Source organism: Mustelus asterias, chromosome 13 (assembly GCF_964213995.1).
Source record: "Mustelus asterias chromosome 13, sMusAst1.hap1.1, whole genome shotgun sequence".
Lineage (NCBI taxonomy): Eukaryota > Metazoa > Chordata > Chondrichthyes > Carcharhiniformes > Triakidae > Mustelus > Mustelus asterias.
This window is the reverse complement of record NC_135813.1, coordinates 4,886,766-4,913,400: the sequence shown is the minus strand read 5'-3', so window position 1 is coordinate 4,913,400 and position 26,635 is coordinate 4,886,766. Positions and strand designations below refer to the sequence as shown.

Genomic DNA, 26,635 nt, shown 5'->3' with positions numbered 1-26,635 from the left:
GAAATAGAAATAAACAAACCTGCGATCATAACAAATATCGGGGAAACTGGTGTGTTATTATCACTAGATTTAGTCATCCAGAGGCCCAGCTAATGCATGACGGATTCAAATCCCACCACAGCAGCTAGTGGAATTTAAACTCAGTTGATGAATTCAATTAATTGAGAGCTAGTCTCAGTAACAGTGACCATGAAACTACCATCGCTTGTCATAAAAACCCACGTGGTTCACTAATACCCCTTGGGGAAGGAAATCTACTGACCTTACCTGGTCGTGACTCCATGCCCACAGCAATGAGACTGACTCTTAACTGCCCCCTGAATCTGTGGAATTCGCTACCCCAAAGTGCGGTGGATGCTGGGACAGTGAGTAAATTTGAGGGGTCAGACTGATTTTTAATTGGGAATGGGTTGAAGGGTTATGGGGAGAAGGCAGGAAAATGGGGATGAGGAGCATATCAGTCATGATCGAATGGCAGAGCAGACTCGATGGGCCGAATGGCCTAATTCTGCTACTCTATCTTATGAAATAGCTCAACAAGTCACTCAGCTCAAGGGCAATTAGGAATGGGCATCAACGATGCCAACATCTCTGAAAGAATAAGAAAAGCCAGCCCACAACATGTGCATTTCAAACTCAAATCAATTTCCCTCCGTTCCTCCAGCAACTAGTACTGTCCCCAATCTTTTGTGCACTCCCTCAGTTACAGCTTTTACACTGCCCGCAGCCCTCCAAACACCCATCCGCTTCTTGCAATACTCGCTACACATTTCTCTTTCTGTGCCTTGATTAAGAGTTGAAAGACAAAGGCGAGCGGGTGCAGTGCTGGGGCCTGCCAGCGTCCGCACGCGGTGCTCTTACCTCCAGACTGGCCTGGAATGTGCTGGTCATTATTTGATCGTGTGGTCCAGAGCGGTACAACAAGGTCAGGTGGACATAGAAGAATCCCAAATACAGGATTACTGGGAGGACTAAAAGTGCGCACACCCTCGCTAGAACATGATAAAGCACTGTGACCTGAAAGAACAGAGGAAATAAATGACAGGGTTTAGATCCAGTGACGACCAAACCCCTTCCCCCAACCTCCCCCCCCAAAAAGTCAAACCAATTGATCAATTCTAAATGCAGATAATGCAAGCAAGCCTGTAAACAATGCAAGGACACAGAATACATACTGCCACTTCCATGCTCAGAGCCCCGCTTTAACTACTCATTCCTAATTCACCCAATAAACAGACAATGCACATTAAAAAGGTATGAGTCAGGACTTGGAACATTTTAATGAGTTAAAAGTAAAAACAGATCGAGTCATGAGACTAAGCAACATCCTGTGACAAACTTAATGACAACAACAGGTATTGGTTAAAACTGAAATCCATTTGAACCTTGGCAGTAGCGCTTGCCCTCTATGCCTGCCGAGCTGCTACAATACGACGTGGAGGCTTTGGAGAGAGTGCAGAAAAGGTTTACCAGGATGTTGCCTGGTGTGGAGGGTATTCGCTATGAGGAGAGATTGAATCAACTAGGATTGTTCTGGAAAGACGGAGGCTGAGGGGTGACCTGATAGAAGTTTATAAAATTATGAGGGGTGTGGATAGGGTGAACAGTTGGAAGCTTTTTCCCAGGGCAGAAATGACAATTACAAGGAGGCACAAGTTCAAGATAAGGGGGGAAAGGTTCAGTGGAGATGTGCGGGGGAAGTTTTTTTACACAGAGGGTGGTGGGGGCCTGGAATGCACTGCCAAGTGAGGTGGTTGAGACAGATACATGAGCGACATTTAAGACTTATCTTGATAGACATATGAACAGACGGGGAACAGAGGGCTATAAGCAGTTGGTCTAGATAGGTAAACATGGTCGGTGCAGGTTTGGAGGGCTGAAGGGCCTGTTCCTGTGCTGTACTGTTCGTTACTTAATATCAAGTGGTGTTTCCCTGCACGCTACACTCCAGTGGCCAGTTTGAATGAGTCTCAAAACAAGTCATGAACTCAAAGTTCATACAGCTTTGTTCAAACTATCAGGATTTCAAGACCACCGGAGACGCTCTTCCCCAGAAGCTAGAGGCAGGTGGTTATAACTGCAATCAGCATCTCAGGCAGACTTTCAGACATCTACAGCCAAAGATATACAAGCAGTTACAACTGCCCCCTGATATGGGAGCAGCGACAATTCCCAAGTAGCACAGCGATTACATTAATGGATGAATAATCCAGAGGCCTCGACTCATGATCCAGAGACAAGGGTTTAAACACAACCACAGCAGCTGAGGAGTTTAAATTGAGCTAATTAAATAAAAATCTGGAATAAAAGCTTTGTACCAGTAATGGAGGCTGTGAAACAGAGTATTGTAAAACAGCATTTGGGGTTGATTGGTGTGGTTTAGGGAAGGAAAGCTGTTGCCCTTATTTCATCTGGTCTATATGTGACTCCAAACACATAGCAACGTGGCTGACACTTAACTGCCCTCGGTAATGGTTAGGCAAACCACTCAGTTGAATAGGAATGGGCAATAAATGCTGGCGTTGCCAGCGACCCCACATCCTGTGAACAAATACAAAGGAATTCCTGCATTTGCCCAGGGAGAACACATTAGCCATGAATTTAAATGACTACCCATGATTTTGATTTGATTAATTATTGTCACATGCATTAGTATAGTGAAAAGTGTTGTTTCTTGCGCGCTTTGTAGACAAAGCATACCGTTCATAGAGAAGGAAACGAGAGAGTGCAGAATGTAGTGTTACAGTCATAGCTAGGGTGTAGAGAAAGATCAACTTAATGCGAGGTAGGTCCATTCAAAAGTCTGACGGCAGCAGGGAAGAAGCTGTTCTCGAGTCGGTTGGTACGTGACCTCAGACTTTTGTATCTTTTTCCCGACGGAAGAAGGTGGAAGAGAGAATGTCCGTGGTGCGCGGGGTCCTTAATTACGCCGGCTGCTTTGCCGAGGCAGCGGGAAGTGTAGACAGAGTCAATGGATGGGAGGCTGGTTTGCGTGGTGGATTGGGCTACATTCACGACCTTTTGTACTTCCTTGCAGATTGGGCAGAGCAGGAGTCATACCAAGCTGTGATACAGCCAGTAGCAGCCAATATAGCAGCAAATCATCACAACTCTCCCTCCAGAAGCAAGGAACACCAAGGAACATCTGCTGGGATCAATTAGTACAGAATGTGTCACAGGGTAAATGTTATTGCCTGTGTGATTTTTCTGACCAGGGTGGAGGGAACCCGTTTGGGTGCAGTGAGGCAATTTAGTTGCATCAATTCCTCATCCTCCAGCTGATTTATTTGAAATGCCCTGTTTCGAGGTGGCTTTGCCCTTCAACCTGGGCGATATGCATTTTGCCTCTTTCGGTAGCCTTGTTTGAGGCAGACATTATGACTGCAAGTACAGCATGGACGTTGAAAGGTGCCCAAAATGAAACATCCTTTAATTGACCAGAGACTGTACTCACGTTTGCTCTCATTGCAGTTTGTGGGATCTTACTGTGCACAAATTGGCTGCCATGTTTTCTATGGTACAAAAGTGATTATGCTTCCAACATGTGCTTTATTGGCCATAGAACATTTTGGCACATTAAGATTGTAAAAGGCACGGTAAAAATGCAAGTCTTTTCCTTCCCACCTTCTAACCCACCTCAGAGTGCGCCCTTATACAGTGATCAGATTCTGCGGCATTGATGGAAAATCACACTAGTATGAATACTATATTATATACTACCTTGCTCATGTCCTTATCCTCTGACTGACTGTTGCAGTGCCACAAGGCAAAGATGTATATTCAGCCTCCAAAATTGTTAAACCAAATTGATGTACTAAATAAAACCAAAGCTAAATTAAAATCAATAGCAGAGATATACCTACATTTGATAGTGTTGTATCCCCAATTATCTGCCAAGTATGTACTCCAGCAATAGTCAATAAAAGCAGGTAAGTGAACAAGCCCATATATTTGACCCTGTAAACACAACAAAGTAAAAGTCAACAGTGGACCAATGTTTGGAAATCCAAAGTTTGCTCTTTTAATTAGGCGAATAGCTGAAGACCTATTACTTAACGAATTGGAATGAATCAGTATTTAACAGGCAGAGAACACTGCAATGCTCACATTCTGGGACACCTGAACTTCTCATCAACATTTTTTTGAAGAATCAAGATTTGATTTAATATTGTCACATGTATTAGCTTACAGTGAAAAAGTATTGTTTCTTGCGCACTATACAAAGCATACCGTTCATAGAGAAGGAAACAAGAGAGTCCAGAATGAAGTGTTACAGTCATAGCTAGGGTGTAGAGAAAGATCAACTTAATGCAAGGTAGGTCCATTCAGAAGTCTGATGGCAGCAGGGAAGAAGCTGTTCTTGTGTTGGTTGGTATGTGAACTCAGACTTTTGTAACTTTTTCCCGACGGAAGAAGGTGGAAGAGAGAATGTCCGGGGTGCGTGGGGTCCTTAATTATGCTGGCTGCTTTGCCAAGGCAGCGGGAAGTGTAGACAGAGTCAATGGATGGGAGACTGGTTTGTGTGATGGATTGGGCTTCATTAGGAGCTAGTGAAGTAGAAATGAAAGTAGCCGTATGTGCACAAAGTGCCGTTAACTCCTGGAAAGAATCAGTGGCTGGATAAACCGGCCAGTGTGAAAATGAACCACATAGACAGAGATGCTCCCAGGTTAGAAAGCTGTCAGGATTGTTCTCATTGGAACAGAGCAGGTGAAGAGACTGGCCAAGAGGATGATGAGCGGTTTTGATAGGATAGATAAGAGAAAAACTGTTCCCTCAGGACAGTGGATCAGTAATCCAGTCATAGATTTAAAGCCATTGACAAAAGATCTGGAGGTGAGATTAAGTGAAATTAATTCATTCATGAGTTATTGGGATCTGGAATGCTATAGCTGAAAGCTTGGTGGAAGCTGATTCCATCAATAATTTTAGGAGGGCGGTGGTGAGCACTGCTGTCTCACAGCGCCAGGGACCCGGGTTCGATTCCAGCCTCGGGTCACTGTCTGTGCAGAGTCTGCACGTTCTCCCCGTGTCTGCGCGGGTTTCCTCCGGGTGCTCCGGTTTCTCCCCACAGCCCAAAGATGTGCGGGTTAGGTGGATTGGCCGTGCTGAATTGCCCCTTAGTGTCAGAGGGACTAGCTAGGGTAAATGCATGCGGTTATGGGGATAGAGCCTGGGTGGGATTGTGGTCAGTGCAGACTCGATGGGCCGTGTGGCCTCCTTCTGCACTGTAAGGTTCTATGATTCTAAGGGAATTGGATAGACACTGGAGGATGAGGAATTTACTGGGTTATGGGCACAGGAGTGTAGAAAGAAGCACAACTGTTCTTTCAAAAAGCCAGTCCTGGCATAGCAGGCCAAATGGCCTCCTTCCGTGTTGCAGGCTTCCATTATCATGTGAACTTTATCACGGAATCTTATCTGTAAGAGTCACCAGAAAGTGATCAGGAGTGGGAACTGGAGCTGGATTATCTTCTCACTTCCGGCCTTGAGGAATATGGAAACTAATTGGAGGACCCCCAGTGTCACCCTGGCTGAAAATTACCACCCACCACAGTCTGGGTGGCATCTTCCTGGTTCTGGAAGCTCAGCAAGAACCCAAGTGCACAAGAGCCCAAATCTTTATTCCTACTTCCTCAGTTGGCTCTCAACCAAGTGAAATTGGAGGGAAAATCCCGTAGGTTATGCAAATACAGACTGCAGCATCACAATAATTTTACTTTTTCAGGGAAATTATATTTAAGGACGTTCATTCAGATGCCACCTCTTGTTCAGCTGGCAGTTGAGGTGGCATCCTCAACACCGGTGCCCCACAAGGCTGTGTCCTCAGCCCCCTACTATACTCCTTATACACCTATGACTGTGTGGCCAAATTCCCCTCCAATTCGATTTTCAAGTTTGCTGATGACACCACCTTAGTGGGTCGGATCTCAAACAATGACGAGACAGAGTACAGGAACGAGATAGAGAATCTGGTGAACTGGTGCGGCAACAATAATCTCTCCCTCAATGTCAACAAAATGAAGGAGATTGTCATTGACTTCAGGAAGCGTAAAGGAGAACATGCCCCTGTCTACATCAACGGGAAGTAGAAAGGGTCGAGAGCTTCAAGTTTATAGGTGTCCAGATCACCAACAACCTGTCCTGGTCCCCCCCATGCCGACATTATAGTTAAGAAAGCCCATCAACGCCTCTACTTTCTCAGAAGACTAAGGAAATTTGGCATGTCAGCTACAACTCTCACCAACGTTTACAGATGCACCATAGAAAGCATCCTTTCTGGTTGTATCACAGCTTGGTCTGGCTCCTGCTCTGTCCAAGACTTCAGGGAACTACAAAGGATCGTGAATGTAGCCCAGTCCATCACACAAACCAGCCTCCCATCCACAGACTCTGTCTACACTTCCCGCTGCCTCGGCAAAGCAGCCAGCATAATTAAGGACCCCACGCACCCCGGACATTCTCTCTTCCACCTTCTTCTGTCGGGAAAAAGATACAAAAGTCTGAGGTCACGTACCAACCGACTCAAGAACAGCTTCTTCCCTGCTGCTGTCAGACTTTTGAATGGACTTACCTTGCAATAAGTTGATCTTTCTCTACACCCTAGCTATGACTGTAACACTACATTCTGCGCTCTCTCATTTCCTTCTCTTTGAAGGGTATGTTTTGTCTGTACAGCGCACAAGAAACAATACTTTACACTTTATACTAATACATGTGACAATAATAAATCAAATCAAAAGCTATGGCACTGGAGGTGAGCTGCAGTCCCCTAATATGAAAAATGCTTTCAGAAACTCACCCGACTGCAAGGGCACATGCGATTCCCGTTAAGAAAAGCCAGAACCACCACCTCACTGAGAACAAGCTGCAACAAACCACAATTGGCATTAACTTCTTTATCATATTCTTTCCAATGTTCACAATATGAAGACATCACTCGAAGGTTTCATCGTACCTGCCTTGCTGCATATTGTAGAATTTCAGATAAGACAGAACTGCCAACAGTACAAAGAAAATCAGAACGGATTCCAGGAGCATAAAGCGTGACTGGGTTATTAAGGAGTTCTCTGTTTCAAAAAGAAAAGAGGATAACTATAGCACTGGAACTAATCAAAATTATTACATGAATGTGTTGCAGCTGACTTCAATGCGATTAAAACATAGAACCATAGAATCCCTACAGTGCAGAAAGGAGCCATCGGCCCATCGAGTCTGCACTGACTCTCCGAAAGAGCATCCCACCCAGGCACTCCTCTCCTCCACCCTATCCCCATAACCCTACACATTTACCACGGCTAATCCACCTAACCTACTCATCTTTGCAGTGTGGGAGGAAACCGGAGCACCCGGAGGAAACTCACGCAGACACAGGGAGAACATGCAAACTCCACACAGTCACACGAGGCTGGAATTGAACCTGGGTTCCTGGCGCTGTGAGGTAGCAGGGCTAACCACTGTGCCACCCATATATACAGATATAAACAGATATATGACAGAACAAATAGGAACAGTAGAAGACCATGAGGCCCTTCAAGGCTACTCCGCCATTCAATATGATCCCATTTCATCTTCTGCCTCAGCTCCAGTTTCCTGTCCACTCCCCATATCCCTCAATTTACTGACACCAAACATTTCTCTATAACCAGGGGAGTGAGCAATTTCACATCTCAGTCACAGATGACAGATTCCTTATCCTGAGACTCTGTCCCCCTGCTCCAAATTTCCCAGCCAAGAGCCGGAGAGGGGGGAGAGGCGGGGGCCGGAAAGGGGGGAGAGGCGGGGGCCGGAGAGGGGGGAGAGGCGGGGGCCGGAAAGGGGGGAGAGGCGGGGGCCGGAAAGGGGGGAGAGGCGGGGGCCGGAAAGGGGGGAGAGGCGGGGGCCGGAAAGGGGGGAGAGGCGGGGGCCGGAAAGGGGGGAGAGGCGGGGGCCGGAAAGGGGGGAGAGGCGGGGGCCGGAAAGGGGGGAGAGGCGGGGGCCGGAAAGGGGGGAGAGGCGGGGGCCGGAAAGGGGGGAGAGGCGGGGGCCGGAAAGGGGGGAGAGGCGGGGGCCGGAAAGGGGGGAGAGGCGGGGGCCGGAAAGGGGGGAGAGGCGGGGGCCGGAAAGGGGGGAGAGGCGGGGGCCGGAAAGGGGGGGAGAGGCGGGGGCCGGAAAGGGGGGAGAGGCGGGGGCCGGAAAGGGGGGAGAGGCGGGGGCCGGAAAGGGGGGAGAGGCGGGGGCCGGAAAGGGGGGAGAGGCGGGGGCCGGAAAGGGGGGAGAGGCGGGGGCCGGAAAGGGGGGAGAGGCGGGGGCCGGAAAGGGGGGAGAGGCGGGGGCCGGAAAGGGGGGAGAGGCGGGGGCCGGAAAGGGGGGAGAGGCGGGGGCCGGAAAGGGGGGAGAGGCGGGGGCCGGAAAGGGGGGAGAGGCGGGGGCCGGAAAGGGGGGAGAGGCGGGGGCCGGAAAGGGGGGAGAGGCGGGGGCCGGAAAGGGGGGAGAGGCGGGGGCCGGAAAGGGGGGAGAGGCGGGGGCCGGAAAGGGGGGAGAGGCGGGGGCCGGAAAGGGGGGAGAGGCGGGGGCCGGAAAGGGGGGAGAGGCGGGGGCCGGAAAGGGGGGAGAGGCGGGGGCCGGAAAGGGGGGAGAGGCGGGGGCCGGAAAGGGGGGAGAGGCGGGGGCCGGAAAGGGGGGAGAGGCGGGGGCCGGAAAGGGGGGAGAGGCGGGGGCCGGAAAGGGGGGAGAGGCGGGGGCCGGAAAGGGGGGAGAGGCGGGGGCCGGAAAGGGGGGAGAGGCGGGGGCCGGAAAGGGGGGAGAGGCGGGGGCCGGAAAGGGGGGAGAGGCGGGGGCCGGAAAGGGGGGAGAGGCGGGGGCCGGAAAGGGGGGAGAGGCGGGGGCCGGAAAGGGGGGAGAGGCGGGGGCCGGAAAGGGGGGAGAGGCGGGGGCCGGAAAGGGGGGAGAGGCGGGGGCCGGAAAGGGGGGAGAGGCGGGGGCGAAGGAGGGAGGGACGGGGGCGAAGGAGGGAGGGACGGGGGCGAAGGAGGGAGGGACGGGGGCGAAGGAGGGAGGGACGGGGGCGAAGGAGGGAGGGACGGGGGCGAAGGAGGGAGGGACGGGGGCGAAGGAGGGAGGGACGGGGGCGAAGGAGGGAGGGACGGGGGCGAAGGAGGGAGGGACGGGGGCGAAGGAGGGAGGGACGGGGGCGAAGGAGGGAGGGACGGGGGCGAAGGAGGGAGGGACGGGGGCGAAGGAGGGAGGGACGGGGTGAAGGAGGGTGAAGGGAAGTGAGCTGGAAGTCAAAGAACCACCACCTTTACAATTTGCACATTCCACTCACTGTTCTTTGTGCTGAAAAAATTTCAACTTAAATACCGCGTTCCTTTTGTAATTATTCTACTGCTTACCAAACATGATAAGAAGAGCAGCGATGAGAGCAGAAAAGTAGGAATACTTGAGCTCTACCACAATCTGATATGCCAGCGAGATGCAGAGTGCACCAGCGAGAGCTGGGAGGAATCGCAGGGTCCAAACAGGGACGTTCCCAGTGTATTCTGAGAAAAAGAAAGTGTACAAATGTTCCTGTCTCACAGTAACATACCGTTCCAACTGATAGAAAAGGAAGATAATGTGAACTTTCCCCCCACTCTGACTGACATTCAAGCTTCATGGACGCACAGTGGTTAGCACTGCTGTCTCACAGCACCAAGGACCCGGGTTCGATTCCCGACTTGGATCACTGTCTGTGCGGAGTCTTCACATTCCCCCCCGTGTCTCCTCCGGGTGCTCCGGTTTCCTCCCACAGTCCGAAAGGCGTGCTGGTTAGGTACATTGGCTGTGCTAATTTTTCCCTCAGTGTACCCGAACAGGTGCCGGAGTGTGGCGACTAGGGGACTTTCACAGTAACTTCATTGCAGTGTTGATATGAGCCTACTTGTGACACTAATAAATAAATTAAACAACAGAACAGGAGAAACCATGGATATTGCTCATTCCAAAGGTTCTGGCTAAGATTCTATACTACCTCATTGTGACTGGCTTGTCCCAGACGTTTTAAACAGGTGTGAGCAGAGCAATCAGAGGAAGGTGAATTCACATATTTACCAATTCCAAATCAGAGAAAAACTCAAAATGAAGCACCTTATTCAGTGCAGAATAAACTTCAAAGGGTAAGGAAAAGTAAACAACAACAATTCCTCATTACAGGAAGGATGTGGAAAAGATTGAAAGGGTGCAGAGGCGATTTACAAGGATGTTGCCTGGATTGAGTGGCATGCCTTATGAGGATAGGCTGAGGGAGCTCGGTCTTTTCTCCTTGGAGAGACGTCGGATGAGAGGAGACCTAATAGAGGTATATAAGATGTTGAGAGGCATAGATCGGGTGGACTCTCAGAGGCTTTTTCCCAGGGTGGAAATGGCTGCTACGAGAGGACACAGGTTTAAGGTGCTGGGGGGTAGGTACAGGGGAAATGTTAGGGGGAAGTTTTTCACACAGAGGGTGGTGGGCGAGTGGAATCGGCTGCCGTCAGTGGTGGTGGAGGCAAAGTCAATAGGGTCTTTTAAGAGACTCCTGGATGAGTACATGGGACTTAATAGGATGGAGGGTTATAAGTAGGCCTAAAAGGTAGGGATATGTTCGGCACAACTTGTGGGGCCGAAGGGCCTGTTTTGTGCTGTAGTTTTCTATGTTTCTAATATAGTCTTTAGTGTAGTAAAATGTTCCAAAACATTTCACAGGAGTTTTAACAAACAAAGTCTGACACTGAGCCGTGTAAAATAAATTAGGACTAGGTACCTTTCACAGTGTGTCTTGGAGGAGGAAAGAGCAGCGGAAAGGCGGGGGTTTGAGGAGGGGATTCCAGTGCCAAAGGCTGTGGTCGCTGAAGGCATGGCTGCCAATGGGTGCAGTGACAATTGGAGATGTGCTGGAGTGGAAGAGGCACTCAAGCAGGGAGAGAGCGTAATGGAGAGGGTGGCTGAGGAAAAGGGTTTTTTGGTGGGAACTAAAGACAATGACTTGAGGTATTTCCAAGAGTAAATTTCTGCTCATTTAACATAGTAGGTCAGACAAGCAAGGAGGTAAATCAGAGGCACTAGTGGCTTTAAGAAGGGTAGCAGTGAGGCAGAGTTGTGTGAGGTACAGCCTACACATCGATGCTAATGCTGTAATCAAATGACGTGCCCAAGCGGCAGAATATACATGAGGGAGACCAGGGGTAGATCCATGTGGGACACCAGGGATAACGGTGCAGGAGCAGGGAGATGCAGCTGAATCTCTGCCTTCAACTGGATAGATAGGAGAGGAACCGGGTTCTGATTTGGTACATTTAATGTCAGGCCGCCAAGCTGATTTTTTGATGTTCTTTACCTGCTAGCTTCATCAGTGATTGTACCGCCAATGCACTCTTGGTAATTCACATTGACTCAACCAACCGACTCAAGAACAGCTTCTTCCCTGCTGCTGTCAAGACTTTTGAATGGACCTACCTTGCATTAAGTTGATCTTTCTCTACACCCTAGCTATGACTGTAACACTACATTCTGCACCCTCTCCTTTCCTTCTCTATGAACGGTATGCTGTATCGCGCGCAAGAAACAATATTTTTCACTGTATGTTAGTACGTGACAATAATAAATCAAATCGAAATTCCCTGCCCAAAGTGCATTATTTCCCCAAACGGATGCAGTGGGAATCACATCCATGAAACCTGACACCACCCGGAATACAGCAGTTGGCCCGATTGGTGACCTGGTCATTGGGATGCCTTCTGTGGCACTATATACAAGCTACAGCATTGCAGCAAATCGCTAAATTACTTTTGACAGAACCTACCTCCTTTGATCTCTGCCACATAGATGAAGAGCAACAATGCTTTAGGAACACATCCCTGATGGGCATAAATCAGCACTGCAAAATTGTCAGCAACTTCGATAAGAATTAAATTGAATGGGGAATAACCCAGGTGTATCAACACAAGATTATAGTAACCTCAGCTCAATCAGTTGAGGGCTAGTGCCCAGGCTGGGAGAGAGGCCCCACTGACTAGTTAAACAACAGCTTGATATCGAGGGGAGAGAAAGCCAGCCAGGCCAATGACAGCCTGGGGTAGAACTGTGGTGGCTGAGTTGAGCGAGATGGGGCTCTCATGGGGCGAAGCACAAAATGTGGCTATGGATGGAGAAAAGTGGCGTCGGCTCACAATCATAGAAATCCTAGAAACCCTACAGTGCAGAAGGAGGCCATTCGGCCCATCGAGTCTGCACCGACCACAATCCCACCCAGGCCCTACCCCCACATATTTACCCGCTAATCCCTCTAACCTACACATCCCAGGACTCTAAGGGGCAATTTTTAACCTGGCCAATCAACCTAACCTGCACATCTTTGGACTGTGGGAGGAAACCGGAGCACCCGGAGGAAACCCACGCAGACACGAGGAGAATGTGCAAACTTCACACAGACAGTGACCCGAGCCGGGAATCGAACCCGGGACCCCGGCGCTGTGAAGCAGCAGTGCTAACCACTGTGCTACCGTGCCGCCCTGTTGCTACCGTGCCGCCCTGTAATGTCCCTTAAGATGTCCCCTAAGATGTCCCTTAGGGGCAGCACGGTGCCACAGTGGTTTGCACTGTTGCCTCACAGCGCCAGGGATCTGGGTTTGATTCCTGGCTTGGGTCACTGGCTGTGTGGAGTTTGCACATTCTCCCTGTGTCTGTGTGGGTTTTCACCGGGTGCTCCAGTTTCCTCCCACAGTCCAAAGATGTGTGGGTTAGGTGGATTGGCCATGTTAAAATTGCCCCTTAGTGCCAGAGGGACTGGCTAGGGTAAATGCATGGGGATAGGGCCTGGGTGGGATTGTGGTCGGTGCAGACTTGATGGGCTGAATGGCCTCCTTCTGCACTGTAGGATTCTATCATCTATGATCTAAGAGACAAAGTGATTAAGTAAGTTGACACAGAATCAGATTTATCAGCAAATAACCAAAACACGTCAATGACTGAACCAGTATCGGTGTATGGTCATTATTCCAGTGCTAGCCCACAAATCACCAGGTTTAATTAATTTAATCTCAATTTGCCACGGTACAAAATTTGACTTGTGACCTCGGAGTGCAGGTCTGGTACTATGATACCAGGCCCCTGCACCTTTAACAGGGTTAAATTAATCTGCTTCAATGTAAAATGTCCTTAAAACACATCCTGGCAGCTGTTGATAAACAGATACTGTCACTACGTGCGAAAGCTGTAGAAACCCAAATAATTTATTTTAATCACGTGCTGGGTTACAGCTTGGCCTGAGGCTCGTCACAGCCTCATTTTGCGAGCATTGTAGCATTGTTAAAATGTGTGAGCAGTATAAATGTACCCACACTTTGTTCTTTAAATGAGTTACACTGCTCACTTTCCAGAGCAACCAGAGAAATTATAAATATGATGACTGCTTCAGTATGTCTTGTATAAGTCAAAGATTTTTTTTAAATTAATTTGTGGGATGTGGGTGTCGCTGGCTGGCCAGCATTTATTGCCCATCCCCTAGCTGCCCTCGAGAAGGTGGTGGTGAGCTGCCTTCTTGAATCGCTGCAGTCCCTGTGGTGTGGGTTGACCCACAATGCCGTTAGAATTACTACAAACTTAACATTCCCAAGTGAGAGCTGGCAGTACGTACGAATAGAACCCAAGGTTTTATTTGGAACCAGTAGGTGGCATGTGTACAACAAATACACATCCTTACGTTCTTTATTTTCACTCGTGCACAGAGTTAATTATCTTGGGCCATCGCGTTACCGCTCACTTCCATGAGGATTAACACAATAGTGAAAAACACTGAGTAACTCCTACCTGCGCCAATACGGTTCCAAGCAAAGTTCCCATCAAAGCCACCGAAATACGCTGGAAGTGAAAAACCAAATACACTATTTAATAGCAGCAAAGTTCCTTCACAGTTCCTCTGCAACCTTACTCTTTTAAAAGTAGACAGGAAAGCAAAATCAAATTTCTTTAGTGTAAGCAAAAAGGTCGCAGCTTCACCATGGCTGGAGAGAGACTCAATAACCAAACGGTAAATTTTACTTTGTTTTCTGCTGATGCTATTTATTACTTTTCCCACACTTATGTGCTGTCAATTATTATACTCCCATTACCTACCTGGTTGTATATTATTGCTCTACAATTCTCTAAAAGGTGGCAGCCCTGCCTTAGAGTACATGACAATGGGTTATTTGATCAAGGCCACCTAATGGGCGGCACGGTAGCACAGTGGTTAGCACTGCTGCTTCACAGCTCCAGGGTCCCGGGTTCGATTCCCGGCTCGGGTCACTGTCTGTGTGGAGTTTGCACATTCTCCTCGTGTCTGCGTGGGTTTCCTACGGGTGCTCCGGTTTCCTCCCACAGTCCAAAGATGTGCGAGTTAGGTTGATTGGCCAGGTTAAAAAATTGCCCCTTAGAGTCCTGAGATGTGTAGGTTAGAGGGATTAGCGGGTAAATATGTGGGGGTAGGGCCTGGGTGGGATTGTGGTCGGTGCAGACTCGATGGGCTGAATGGCCTCCTTCTGCACTGTAGGGTTTCTATGATTTCTATGAATCCTTTACATACATGGGTACTTTCAGCAAGTGTCACTGGATGGCCATTAGGAGTTGAAACTTTGGTATATTTATTCTTCCAGACCATAGGGCAAATGAAACACTCCAATATCACCAAAGCTCACCAACGCCTCTACTTTCTCAGAAGACTAAGGAAATTTGGCATGTCCGCTATGACTCTCATCAACTTTTACAGATGCACCATAGAAAGCATTCTTTCTGGTTGTATCACAGCTTGGTATGGCTCCTGCTCTGCCCAACAACGCAAGGAACTACAAAAGGTCGTGAATGTAGCTCAATCCATCACACAAACCAGCCTCCCATCCATTGACTCTGTCTACACTTCCCGCTGCCTCGGCAAAGCAGCCAGCACAATTAAGGACCCCACGCACCCCGGACATTCTCTCTTCCACCTTCTTCCTTCGGGAAAAAGACACAAAAGTCTGAGGTCACGTACCAACCGACTGAAGAGCAGCTTCTTCCCTGCTGCTGTCAGACTTTTGAATGGACCTACCTTGCATTAAGTTGATCTTTCTCTACACCCCAGCTATGACTGTAACACTACATTCTGCACTCTCTCATTTCCTTCTCTATGAACTGTATGCTTTGTCTGTATAGCGCGTAAGAAACAATACTTTTCACCGTATGCTAATACATGTGACAATAATAAATCAAATCAAATATCACCTGCCGATTTTGAAGGTTCCACTCCTCCGAGAACCTCAACTGCTTCACCATGTCTCCCATAATATCATTGCCTGGCCACTATACCACCTGTAATAATCTCACTGAGGCCAGTCTTCCCTTTATTTACAGGGTGAATAAAGCACCGCTTCTACAGCTACAGTGCACATCTCAAGCCATGGAGTCCTTTGGCTCCTGGTCCAGGTACAGATGGCTGGCTTAAAACTCCTGCTGCTCCTTTCTTATTGGGCGAGCCTCCATTCGTTCAACACAGGAATTTATACTCCGCAAGGCCCATGGGGAGATCTATTGATAAAGCCCAATGGGTGTTGTAACATACCTTCCCCCCCCACTTTAAGTCCGTTTTTTTCCCTGCACCCCTGCCACAGGATAGTCCTTTTCACCACTTGGTGATCGGCCTGAGGTTGGCTGAAGGTGCGACTGGATCTGGAGGCATGAACTGAATTGGAGACTTTTGTTTTTGGAAGGAGCGTTGTAAGGTCACTAACACAGGCCCTGCTTCAGTCGGGGCACCAGTCTCTTCTGCTTCCATCTCAGAATCTGTGTCCTCATCAACCGGACAGACACGTGATGCAAGCACAGGAACGGCTGTTTTCTAAGCCAGCTCTGGCACACTCATCTTTTAATCCTTCTTTAGACTGATGCACAACCCATAATTCTTTGATCCTGATGTGTACGATCTGTGCTATTTTCCTGGAAGAATCTAGCTAAATTATGGCAATGGGGAGCCGAGTCAAGTCAGGAAAATTTTTGTTTGATTGAGGCAGTCGGCGCTGCTGGGGTGGGGCCCAGTTTGCAGTGGTGGTTTCACTGGTTAGCGGGCCAACATTTCAGTGGTGTTATAGACATCGAGACGATGGCTGCCATTGAGAGTGAAATTGTGGATGACACTCTTGGCTCCCAAGCACAGATTAATGGTGCCACATTGTTGAATTGCAAGGTATCCTGAAGAGAATGAATGTAGCTGTAATGTCCTATGTTAGGGGCTGTGAGTTTTACAAAAAAAAAGATGTGGTTTGCACACACAGATTCAAACTAACAACAAGGTTTATTGAGAGCGATGCTCTCTGCACTGCACAGAGTAAAAACTGAAAGTAAAACGGCAGCCTGTGCAAACACCCTAATAACATCACCATCAAATTATGCGATCATCACTTAAAACAAACACGAAACCCTGTAACAGAAGCTGAGAAGAGAATCCTGTTAGTTGGGAGGGCAGTTTCCTTGGTGGGGGCTCATATTCAATCCTTGGAAATCCTGCTGCATGGTATGTTGAATATCCTGGCTGATTCGGGGAGTAGGGGCTGGAGGAGCATCCACGTGCCTGGTCTCCTAAGGGGAGCTGAGGATGAATTCCCAAATTTGTTTCGATTTGAAAGTTGAGCATTTCAAGTTCGATAGAGCACACTGCATCTGGTCCTTTGAGGCTTGGGGTCGGTCGAAGACTCCAGCTCCTGGTCTTACATTGTCTCGTCCTTGGTGTCCTTCGGGAAGGACTAGAGGTGGTCAGAGGTGACAAGTCTTCGCCACCCACTGGGATCTAAGTTTCCTTTTACCAGAAGTTTAGGATGATGACATGGGGGTGATGCAAAGGCTTTGATGACTCTGGATGGATCTTGAACGTTGGTTGACAATACTCCCGTGGCTTTGGACTTTAAGCTCCGTGGATGGCTATATTATTCTGCAGTTCATCATTAGTCCTGAACTTTGTTCCCTGTGATTAGATTCTGATATCATGATACAGTCTTTTATCCTGACATGGGTGTATGATATGTGAGCACGGAGGTGTTTGTCACCTGTCATCTTGCTGCACTGCGAAAACCAGGACTGTCCATTTTTTCTCTTTGGTGGTATTCGTCCACCGGCGTGCTCAGACAGTGGAACGAGGGGGGCCTTAGTTTAACGGGCATTACATTGGCATTCAATCTTGCTTTTGTTGTGTGGTACCAGGGGAGCAGGGTGGGTAAGGGGGTCTGCCCACACTGCTTTTGGCCCCGTGTCTAGTTCTTAGGTTTCAATGTTTGCAATGTGGAGATATTTCCTTGTTTGGCGGTCTCCTTTCTATTGGGGAGCATGCTGAGTTGTTTGTATGACATGAGGGTTGTCCATTCTTTACCTTTTTTTTATGTGCTGCAATCCTTGCATTCACTGATACAAAATCCCGACAGCACAGGAGGAGGCCATTCAGCCTATCGAGTCTGCACCAACTCTCCGAAACAGCACCTTGCCCAGGTCCTCTCCCTCACCCTAGCCCAACCCTGCGCATTTACCATGGCTAATCCACCAAACCTAAACATCTTTGGACTGTGGGAGGAAATCCACGCAGACACGGGGAGAATGTGCAAACTCCACACAGACAGTGACCCAAAACCAGAATCAAAGCCGGGTCCCTGGCGCTGTGAGGGTGCAGTGCTAACCACTATGCCACATTTACATTTATATTTTTTAGTACCTTTCACTTTATTTAAAGATGAGTAGCACCATAACAGGATGGTGGGTAGGTGGTTGGTATGGGGGTGGTTGGTATGGCCTTAAGTCCTCATGGTGGGTGAGGAAATCTCCTGTTAGAACAATTGGTGTTGTGTTTTTCTTTTATACTTTTTGTTATTTTGGGATTAAGGAATCCTTGCTTGTCTCCTATGAAGATACAAACAGATCACCTTCCCTGGAAAAGACTTGGTTCTTTTTCTGTTGTTGGCACCTCTGGCGTGGAGTGAGGGAAATATGTAATGGCACACTCCCAGACATCTTCAGCTAATCCTTGGATACCTAATCCTTCTTAGATTGGTCTTCTATATTTACTTGCCTGCGCGAGTAGGGACAGTGGTTGCTTGGTTACTTGGCTTGTGGAATGATGGTGGCATATCATCCTGTTAAGAGTTTCTGCGATGAGAATGAATTGGATGGCATTTCACAGATGGTGGGGCCTAAGAGGCACCTCAGGGGTGCCTAGTTTGCTTTGTTCCATGTATAAAATGATGTCAGTACCTTTGGCCTGTCAGCCCTCATTCTAGTGCATCGTTGATCCTAGTTTAGCTCGATTGAGTAGGTTAAGGCAGTAGTAAGTGTGTTTATCTGGGTCAGGTGGACAGGGAGGTGGTCACCCTCCCCTGAGATGTCCCCTTTTGGTGGTTTCTGGACTACCCTTCATCTTGAGACTTGGTTCCCTGGGGATCCTGTTAGCTGTGGAGCCTCAGAACGAGTATAAGTGCTTCGATTCAGTAATGTTAGTATTTCTTCGGTTGGAGATTAGGCTGGATGGAGAAGCCGGTCGCCCTCCTCAAAGTGGTCTTATACAGGGATTTCCAGACTTTCCTCCTTCTTGAGGCTTGGGCTCTCCTGACGGGGCAGTATCCTATTTCTTATGAGGTTCAGCTGTTCTATTCCTAGTAGCCTTTTTGCTAAAGTGTACACGGATGGACCTCGTCTGGCATCTATTGTTCCTCTCTCTCTGGGGTTTCCTTTCTTTATCTGGGTCGGTGAGGTGCTGATACAGGCTCTGATTTGTTTAGTTAATTCCAGTGGATTTCCCTTATCTTGTTGGGAGAAAGAGAATTGTATCTCTCCCCGAGATATCCCGTAGATGGGTCTCTTGACAATTTTTCTTCTCCTTGTCAGTTGGATTTCCTTGGTGGAAAATGGTTTTAGGTTTGTCGCTAATGGGGGGCCTGAACTGTGCCCGATATGGCTGGTCTGTTGTGTTGCGAGTCTTGGCATGGTGCAAGGATCCTTGGCTTACTGGCTCATGTATAGGAGAATGTACACCGCCATGCCATGTCTTGTAGCAATGCTGGTATCCTAATCTTCCCCTTTTTCTGGGGTATCCTTTCATTGCTTTAAGGGCTTGGGATGCTGAGCTAGGTCCTGATTGGCTGTATTTTACTCAATAAGGAAGCCCGTATTTTGCGTAGCTCTGTCTTTGTTATCCTGTGGAGGAAACTGTTCATCATGGTACCAAGTGCTCATGGCTTTATCCAGTTATCCCCCACTCTCTCCGGCATCCTTTCATCATCCATACGAAAGCAGATGCTGACTGCAACAATGACAATGAACGATAATCTGAACCATTTGTGTGATTATTTGCTGGTCTTTCCTGCTATATGGAATAATAATCACGCTACTAGATTTTGGGGATTTGTTACGTCTTGTGGTAAAATGGAAAGTGGAAAACCCGGAATAAAAACATTTATTTAAAAAAAGCTTCATACCCTTAGAAGGGGCTAGTTGCAAAGACACACTAACCATGGTAAATGATAAAAAATGACCTACACACTTAATGCTTTACAAAGTTTGTCGAACCGAGGCAAAGGCTAAAAGGATTTTTTTAAATTCTTTCATGGGATGTGGGCATTGATGGCTGGGTCAACATTTATTGCCCATCACTAATTGCCCTTGAGAAGTAAGAGCAATAAACTGGGTAAACTAAAATGTTCAGCCTTTATATTTAGGCACGAGATGAGGTTACATGTGGTCTAAAAATAGATCAGGTTTCGTCTTTAAGTCAGAGCATTCTCAGGGGGATGAGGAGCCACGCGGAGAGTGTACATGGCTGGAGCTGCTTGCTCCAGGGCTTGGAAACAGGATGCATTGTTCCCTTGGATTGTCTGATGTTCTCAAGATGGTCAGAGCCTGGGAACTAGGCATGCCACCTTGTCATTGAACGCAAGATGGAAGATGGTCATCAGTCAATTTAATAAAACTGGTTACATTAAAAGCCATTGGTCCATGAATCACTGAGTATTGCAATGTTACCACAGAGGGAAATCTGCAACAACGACCCAATCTCTGTCAGTTCACTTTCACAAACTATCACACATATTAAAAGGTCTTAAAAGATGTGGCCAATAAACAATGGTGAATTCGGCAATTATTCAAAAACTTTCCTTAAAGGCTGCTACCTTACATTAACTTGATCCTTCTCTACACCCTAGCTTTGACTGTAAAACTATATTCTGCACCCTCTCCTTTCCTTCCCCCACAGGTACTCTATGTAGGGCATGTTTTGTCTGTATAGTACACAAGAAACAGTATTTTTGATGTATACCAACGCGTGACAATAATAAATCAAATCACTTTCTTACCTCCAACAGCCAGAATCATGTGACCAAGTGGAGGTCCGCTGTCGTCAATAAAAAACATTTGCTTCATGTACAAGGAAACAAATTGCCCATAATAAACTTCGTCAAACCTGGGGAGAGATTTTAGATGCCGCAGTCAATGAATATCGAAGGAACAAGGACAGAACTGAGCTAAGTACAGCAAACAGCTTGTCTGATAAGGTCTTCATTAGGAATCGAGATTAGGAGATTACTTAATAGCAGAATGCAAAATTGCCGAAAACCGGCCCATTATATAGTCCAGTAAGAAGTCTCACAACATCAGGTTAAAGTCCAACAGGTTTATTTGGAATCACAAGCTTTCAGAGCTCTGCTCCTTCATCAGGTGACTTAATTGCAGTGTTAATGTAAGCCTACTTGAGACAATAATAAATGTTTTGAGGATGCCTAACTTGACACCTAGTGCTGTGGCTTCCTCACTTCATCAGAAGGGAATCGCCACCTATTTTAGAGTAATCTTTTCCATGGACAGAAGGGTTGAGACCAGGGGACACGAATTTGAGATGAATGGCAAAAGAACTGCCAGCAACATGAGGAAAACCATTTTTTTAACCCGACAAGTAGTTAGAATCTGGAATGCATTGCCTGAGAGTGTGATGGAGGTTCAATCATGACTTCTTGGGAGTGCATTGAAAGAGTTCTAAAGTTAAAAGTTTATTTATTAGCCACAAGTAAGGCTTACATTAACACTGCAATGAAGTTACTGTGAAATTCCCCCAGTCGCCACACTCCGGTGCCTGTTCGGGTCAATGTACCTAACCAGCACGTCTTTCAGACTGTGGGAGGAAACCGGAGCACCTGGAGGAAATCCACGCAGACACGGGGAGAACGTGCAAACTCCACACAGTGACCCAAGCTGGGAATCAAACCCGGGTCGCTGGTGCTGTGAGGCAGTCGTGCTAACCACTGTGCGCCCCTGTGAAAGCCTTCATTCTATCTACATCAATGGGGACAAAGTAGAAATGATCAATAGCTTCAAGTTTTTAGGTGTCCAGATCACCAACAACCTGTCCTGGTCCCCCCATTCCGACACTATAATTAAAAAACCCACCAATGCTTCTACTTTCTCAGAAGACTAAGGAAATTTGGCATGTCCACTAGGACTCTCACCAACCTTTACAGATGCCCCGTAGAAAGCATTCTTTCTGGTTGTATCACAGCTTGGTACAGCTCCTGCTCTACTCAAGACTGCAAGAAACTACAAAGGGTCATGAACAAAGCCCCATCCATCACTCAAGCCAGCCTCTTACTCACTGACACTGTCTACACTTCCCACTGCCTCAGAAAAGCAGACAGCATAATTAAGGGTCCCACGCACCCTGGACATTCTCTCTTCCACCTTTTCCTTCGGGAAAAAGATAGAGTCTGAGGTCACGTACCAACCAACTCAGGAACAGCTTCTTCCCTGCTGCCATCAGACTTTTGAATGGACCTACCTCGCATTAAATTGATCTTTCTCTACACCCTAGCTATAACTGTAACACTACATTCTGCACCCTCTCCTTCCCTTCTCTATGAACAGTATGCTTCGTCTGTGTAGCGCGCAAGAAACAATACTTTTCACTGTATGCTAATACATGTGACAATAATAAATCAAATCAAAACATCCATTATTGTCAACACCATCTAATATTCAAATTATCTAATTGGTTAGTATGCATTTTACCCTTAAACAAAGGATGATGTTGCAGAAAAGTACTTGTCAATATTAACATCCTCTGCTACGACTTAAACTTTATGCTACAGGCTTATCAGAGTTTGATGGCATTGCTTCCGAGATCACCAAATCCCACTAACCCATTTGCCAACACAAACTAACAGCTCTCTAAGATGATCCAGCAAGTAAGCTATTCTGTCAGAAATTCATTTCTTTTAAATCACTAATTGTGTTCCCCTCTCCACAGTGTTTGGTTTGGAGAGATTTTGAGGAGTGCCGTAGAACCGTAGAATTCCTACTGTGCGGAGGGGGAGCCGTTCAGCCTATCGAGTCTGCACTGATTCCCCGACAAAGCCGTATTCACTGAAGATCACACAGGCATTGTGGGGTGAGTACAGAGCTGGCAGTAGCTGCATAAAGTATGACGGAGACTTGAAAGAGCAGTTCAACATCAGGAGTGGATTCAGTCATTGGTGTGGTGTGGGGTGGCACGGTGCCACAATGGTTAGCACTGCTGCCTCACAGCACTAGGGATCCAGGTTCAATTCCGGCCTGGGGTCACTGTCTGTGTGGAGTCTGTACATTCTCCCCGTGTCTGCGTGGGTTTCCTCCGGGTGCTCTGGCTTCCGCCCACAGTCCAAAGATGTGCGGGTTAGGTTGATTGGCCATGATAAATTGATCCTAGTGTCAGGGGATTGTTAGCAGGGTAATTATGTGGGGTTACAGGAATAGAGCCTGAGTGGGATGGTCATCGGTGCAGACTCGATGGGCTGAATGGTCTCCTTCTACGCTGTAGGGGTTCTATGGTTTCTATGCCCCAAAAGTGTTTATTATCTCATAGACGACACCTTGATAATGGTTACAATGAGCAATGGAGTCAGTCTAGTTGAAAACTGGGCACAGGATATTGATTCTGGACCAACACAATGATCATCCCAATAGGGTGGTGCATGGAGAAAATCAACCGGCTCACCCATCGTGGAAATATATTCGGTGGTGGGTTTTGAAACACTTTGCTTCACACAAAGACAGAATAGCCGGATCCAATAACCTACTTAAAAGCTGATTGTAGAAGTCTGATCCCAGGAATGAAGTGCTTATTATATGAGGAGTCTGGGTCTATAATCGATGGAGTTTAGAAGGATGAGGGGGCGGGGATTGAATTGAAACTTACAGAATACTGAGAGGCCTAGATAGAGTGGACATGGAGAGGATGTTTCCACCAGTGGGAGAGACTAGAACCAGAGGGCACAACCTCAAGAGTGAAGGGACGCTCCTTTAAAACAGAGATGAGGAGGAATTTCTTCAGCCAGAGGGTGGTGAATCTGTAGAACTCTTTGCCGCAGAAGGCTGTGGAGGCCAGGTCATTGAATGTCTTTAAGACAGAGATCGATAGGTTCTTGATCAATAAGGAGATCAAGGGTTACGGGGAGACGGCAGGAGAATGGGGAAGAGAATTGTATCAGCCATGATTGAATGGCGGTGCAGACTCGATGGGCCGAATGGCCTAATTCTGCTCCTATGTCTTATAGTCTTAAATATAGACACCGAGGAAATCCAAGAATCAAATGCCACAAGATTGAGAGAAATTTGAAATGCAAAGAGTGTAGGGAAGAGGAAGAGGAGAAACCAGCAGGCCCAGTGGAGATATTGAAGGTACCATTTAGTATCAAACAGGTGGTCAAGGCCATTCCAATGGTGCTAACAATTTGCTCAGGTCATATACAGAATGTCACCCAAATGGCACCATTTATGGATAAGCCACATGGTTAAGTGTCCTCAGCTTGGCATTTTGATAGAGTTTCATTTCATGGATCACATTTTTAGCTTCTGACCTGGAGTTATTGAGTTTAACATTGCTGTGCATTTTTTAAAAATTAATTCGTGGGACATGGACATCGCAGGCTGGGCCAGCATTTATTGCTCATTCCTAATTGCCTTTGAACTAAGTAACTTGCTAAGTCATTTCAGAGGGCAGTTGGGAGTCAACCAAATTGTGGTTCTGGAGTCACACGTAGGCCAGACTGGGTAAAGACGGCAGATTTCCTTCCCTAAAGGGCATTGGTGAACCAGGTGGGTTTATTCCGACAATGGTTTCACGGTCATCAGTAGATTCTTAATTCCAGATTATTTTTTTTATTGAATTCAAATTCCACCATCTGCCGTGGTGGGATTTGAACCCAGGTCCCCAGAACATTGGCTGAGTTTCTGGATTAATAGTCTAGCGATAATACCACTAGGTCATCGCCTCCCCATTTTATGATCCTTGGTTCAGTAACTGGATTGCTAAACATGCACATCAACACCCTTATCAACACCCTGCTCCACTGTCCAGTTGGCTTCCTTTTCCAGTGTTATGTCAGCAACCTTTCCTTCCTATCTTTGCTCTCCCTGAACTATGACTTAACCCAGAATTGTTTAGGTGATCAAAAGATTGAAGAATTCAATTTAAACCAATTTCTCCGACATGAGGTATTCTGCACGAAAAGATCTCTATGTTCTTACACAGCCTCACAGCAGTACAGCAACAGAAAGCAAGTGGATCTGAAAACTGGAGATCATTTCAAACAAGCAGAAACACTTACACAACAGCTTTGGGGTACATCAGTCCCCACAATCTGCTTCCAATTCCCAGGGCTGTAAGAATGGTTAAAACCACATCAACATGCACGGTGACGATAATCGGCATTTTCAGCATTCCCAGCATTTTACAATTGGTAGAGCTGGAAAAAAGATTCAATATTGAAAAGATTACCAGATAACAAGTTATTCAGTTGGATAAAAACACGGGCGATAAGGATGACAGGAGACCAGTGGTAATGTTTCTGAACTGGCTAAACCAGATGCCAAGACTAATGATCCAGACACGAGTTCAAATACCTCCACGGAAGTTGGGCGAATTTAAATTCAATTAATAAATCAGGAATAAAATTATAGTAATAATGATCATGAAACTATCAGACTGCAGTAAAAACCCCCAAGATAAAAGGGTGGCATGGTGGCACAGTGGTTAGCACTGCTGCTTCATAGCGCCAGGGACCTGGGTTCGATTCCCGGCTTGGGTCACTGTCTGCGTGGAGTTTACACATTCTCCCCGTGTCTGCGTGGGTTTGCTCCAGGTGTTCCGGTTTCCTCCCACAGTCCGAAAGACATGCTGGTTAGGTGCATTGGCCATGCTAAATTCTCTCTCAGTGTACCCGAACAGGCGCCAGAGTGTGGCGACTAGGGGATTTTCACAGTAACTTCATTGCAGTGTTAATGTAAGCTTACTTGTGACACTAACAAATAAACTTTAAATTACTGCGGATGCTGGAATTTGAAACAAAAACAGAAAATGGTGGAAAGTTTGGGGTGGCATAGTGGCTAACACTGCTGCGTCACAGCTCCAGGGACCCAAGTTCGATTCCCAGCTTGGGTCACTATCAGTGCTGAGTTTGCACGTTCTCCCCCTGTCTGCGTGGGTTTCCTCCGGGTGCTCCGGTTTCCTCCCACAGTCCAAAGATGTGCGAGTTAGGTTTATTGGCCATGCTAAATTGCCCCTTAGATGCGTAGGTTAGAGGGATTAGCGGGGCAAATGTGTAGGGTGACTGGGATACGGCCTGGGCGGGATTGTTGTCGGTGTAGACTCAATGGGCCGAATGGCCTTCTGCACTGTAGGGTTTCTATGGTTCTATGATCTCAGCAGGTCTGGCAGCATCTGTGGAGAGAGAACAGAGTGAGCATTTCAAGTCTGCATGGCTCTGACGAAGAGTCTTGTGACTTCTTATGGACTCCAGACCCACAGAAACCTGACTGACTCTTAACTGTCCTCTGAAATGGCTGGGCACTCAGTTGTATCAAACCATGCGAGAAAGCACTGTGGGTGTGCCTACATCATAGAAGAAATCATAGAAACCCTACAGTGCGGAAGGAGGCCATTCGGCCCATCGAGTCGGCACCGACCACAATCCCACCCAGGCCCTACCCCCACATATTTACTTGCTAATCCCTCTAACCTACGCATCTCAGGACTCTAAGGCGCAATTTTTAACCTGGCCAATCAACCTAACCTGCACATCTTTGGACTGTGGGAGGAAACCGGAGCACCCGGAGGAAACCCACGCAGACACGAGGAGAATGTGCAAACTCCACACAGATAGACTGCAGTTCAGACAGCAGCTGGCCTAGCCAGCAACACCAACATCCCATGAACAAATAAAGCTTCTTTCAGTCAGAAAAGCTTATTCCATCAACCCCGCCAATCCGCTGCATTTCCAGCAACGCTGTATCCCAACATTACTCTCATGATATTAACTACACACAGACCAAGAGTAAATCTATTCCACAGCTAGACAACATTGCAGAATTCTTAAGCAATAATCTTACAGATGCAGTAGCACCTAATCAGACGGAGCTCATGTTTTATAATTATTTATCCATGGGATGTGAGCATCATTAACAAGGCCAACACTTATATTCACCCTAATTACCCTCGAGAAAGGGGTAGATTAAGGTGTTCATGCACTGCCCCCCCCCCCCCCCCCCGAGTGAGTGAGGGCCCACTGACCCCCCCCCCCCGAGTGAGTGATGGCCCACTGACCCCCCCCCCCCCCCCCGTGTGAGTGAGGGC

General features: G+C 47.5%; 1 protein-coding gene and 1 long non-coding RNA gene across 7 annotated transcripts in view; one reads left to right on the top strand and one right to left on the bottom strand.

Annotated features, from left to right (window-relative positions):
• Nucleotides 1–25,467, bottom strand: part of pomt1 (protein-O-mannosyltransferase 1) — a 60,007-nt gene extending 34,540 nt beyond the window's left edge. Inside the window, exons 1-9 of one of the 5 annotated variants that reach the window (XM_078226242.1) lie at nt 25,395–25,467; nt 24,612–24,749; nt 20,334–20,440; nt 13,807–13,857; nt 9,375–9,521; nt 6,959–7,070; nt 6,803–6,868; nt 3,864–3,957; nt 862–1,017 (exon numbers count right to left, since the gene is read on the bottom strand). In XM_078226242.1, the coding sequence (XP_078082368.1) occupies nt 862–1,017; nt 3,864–3,957; nt 6,803–6,868; nt 6,959–7,070; nt 9,375–9,521; nt 13,807–13,857; nt 20,334–20,440; nt 24,612–24,733 (855 nt within the window). In that variant the 5' untranslated portion in view covers nt 24,734–24,749; nt 25,395–25,467. The other 4 variants (XM_078226241.1, XM_078226243.1, XR_013499328.1 and 1 more) reach the window with 4 other exon arrangements.
• Nucleotides 1–26,635, top strand: part of LOC144502391 (uncharacterized) — a 680,705-nt gene that overhangs the window by 548,238 nt on the left and 105,832 nt on the right. The window lies entirely within an intron of this gene.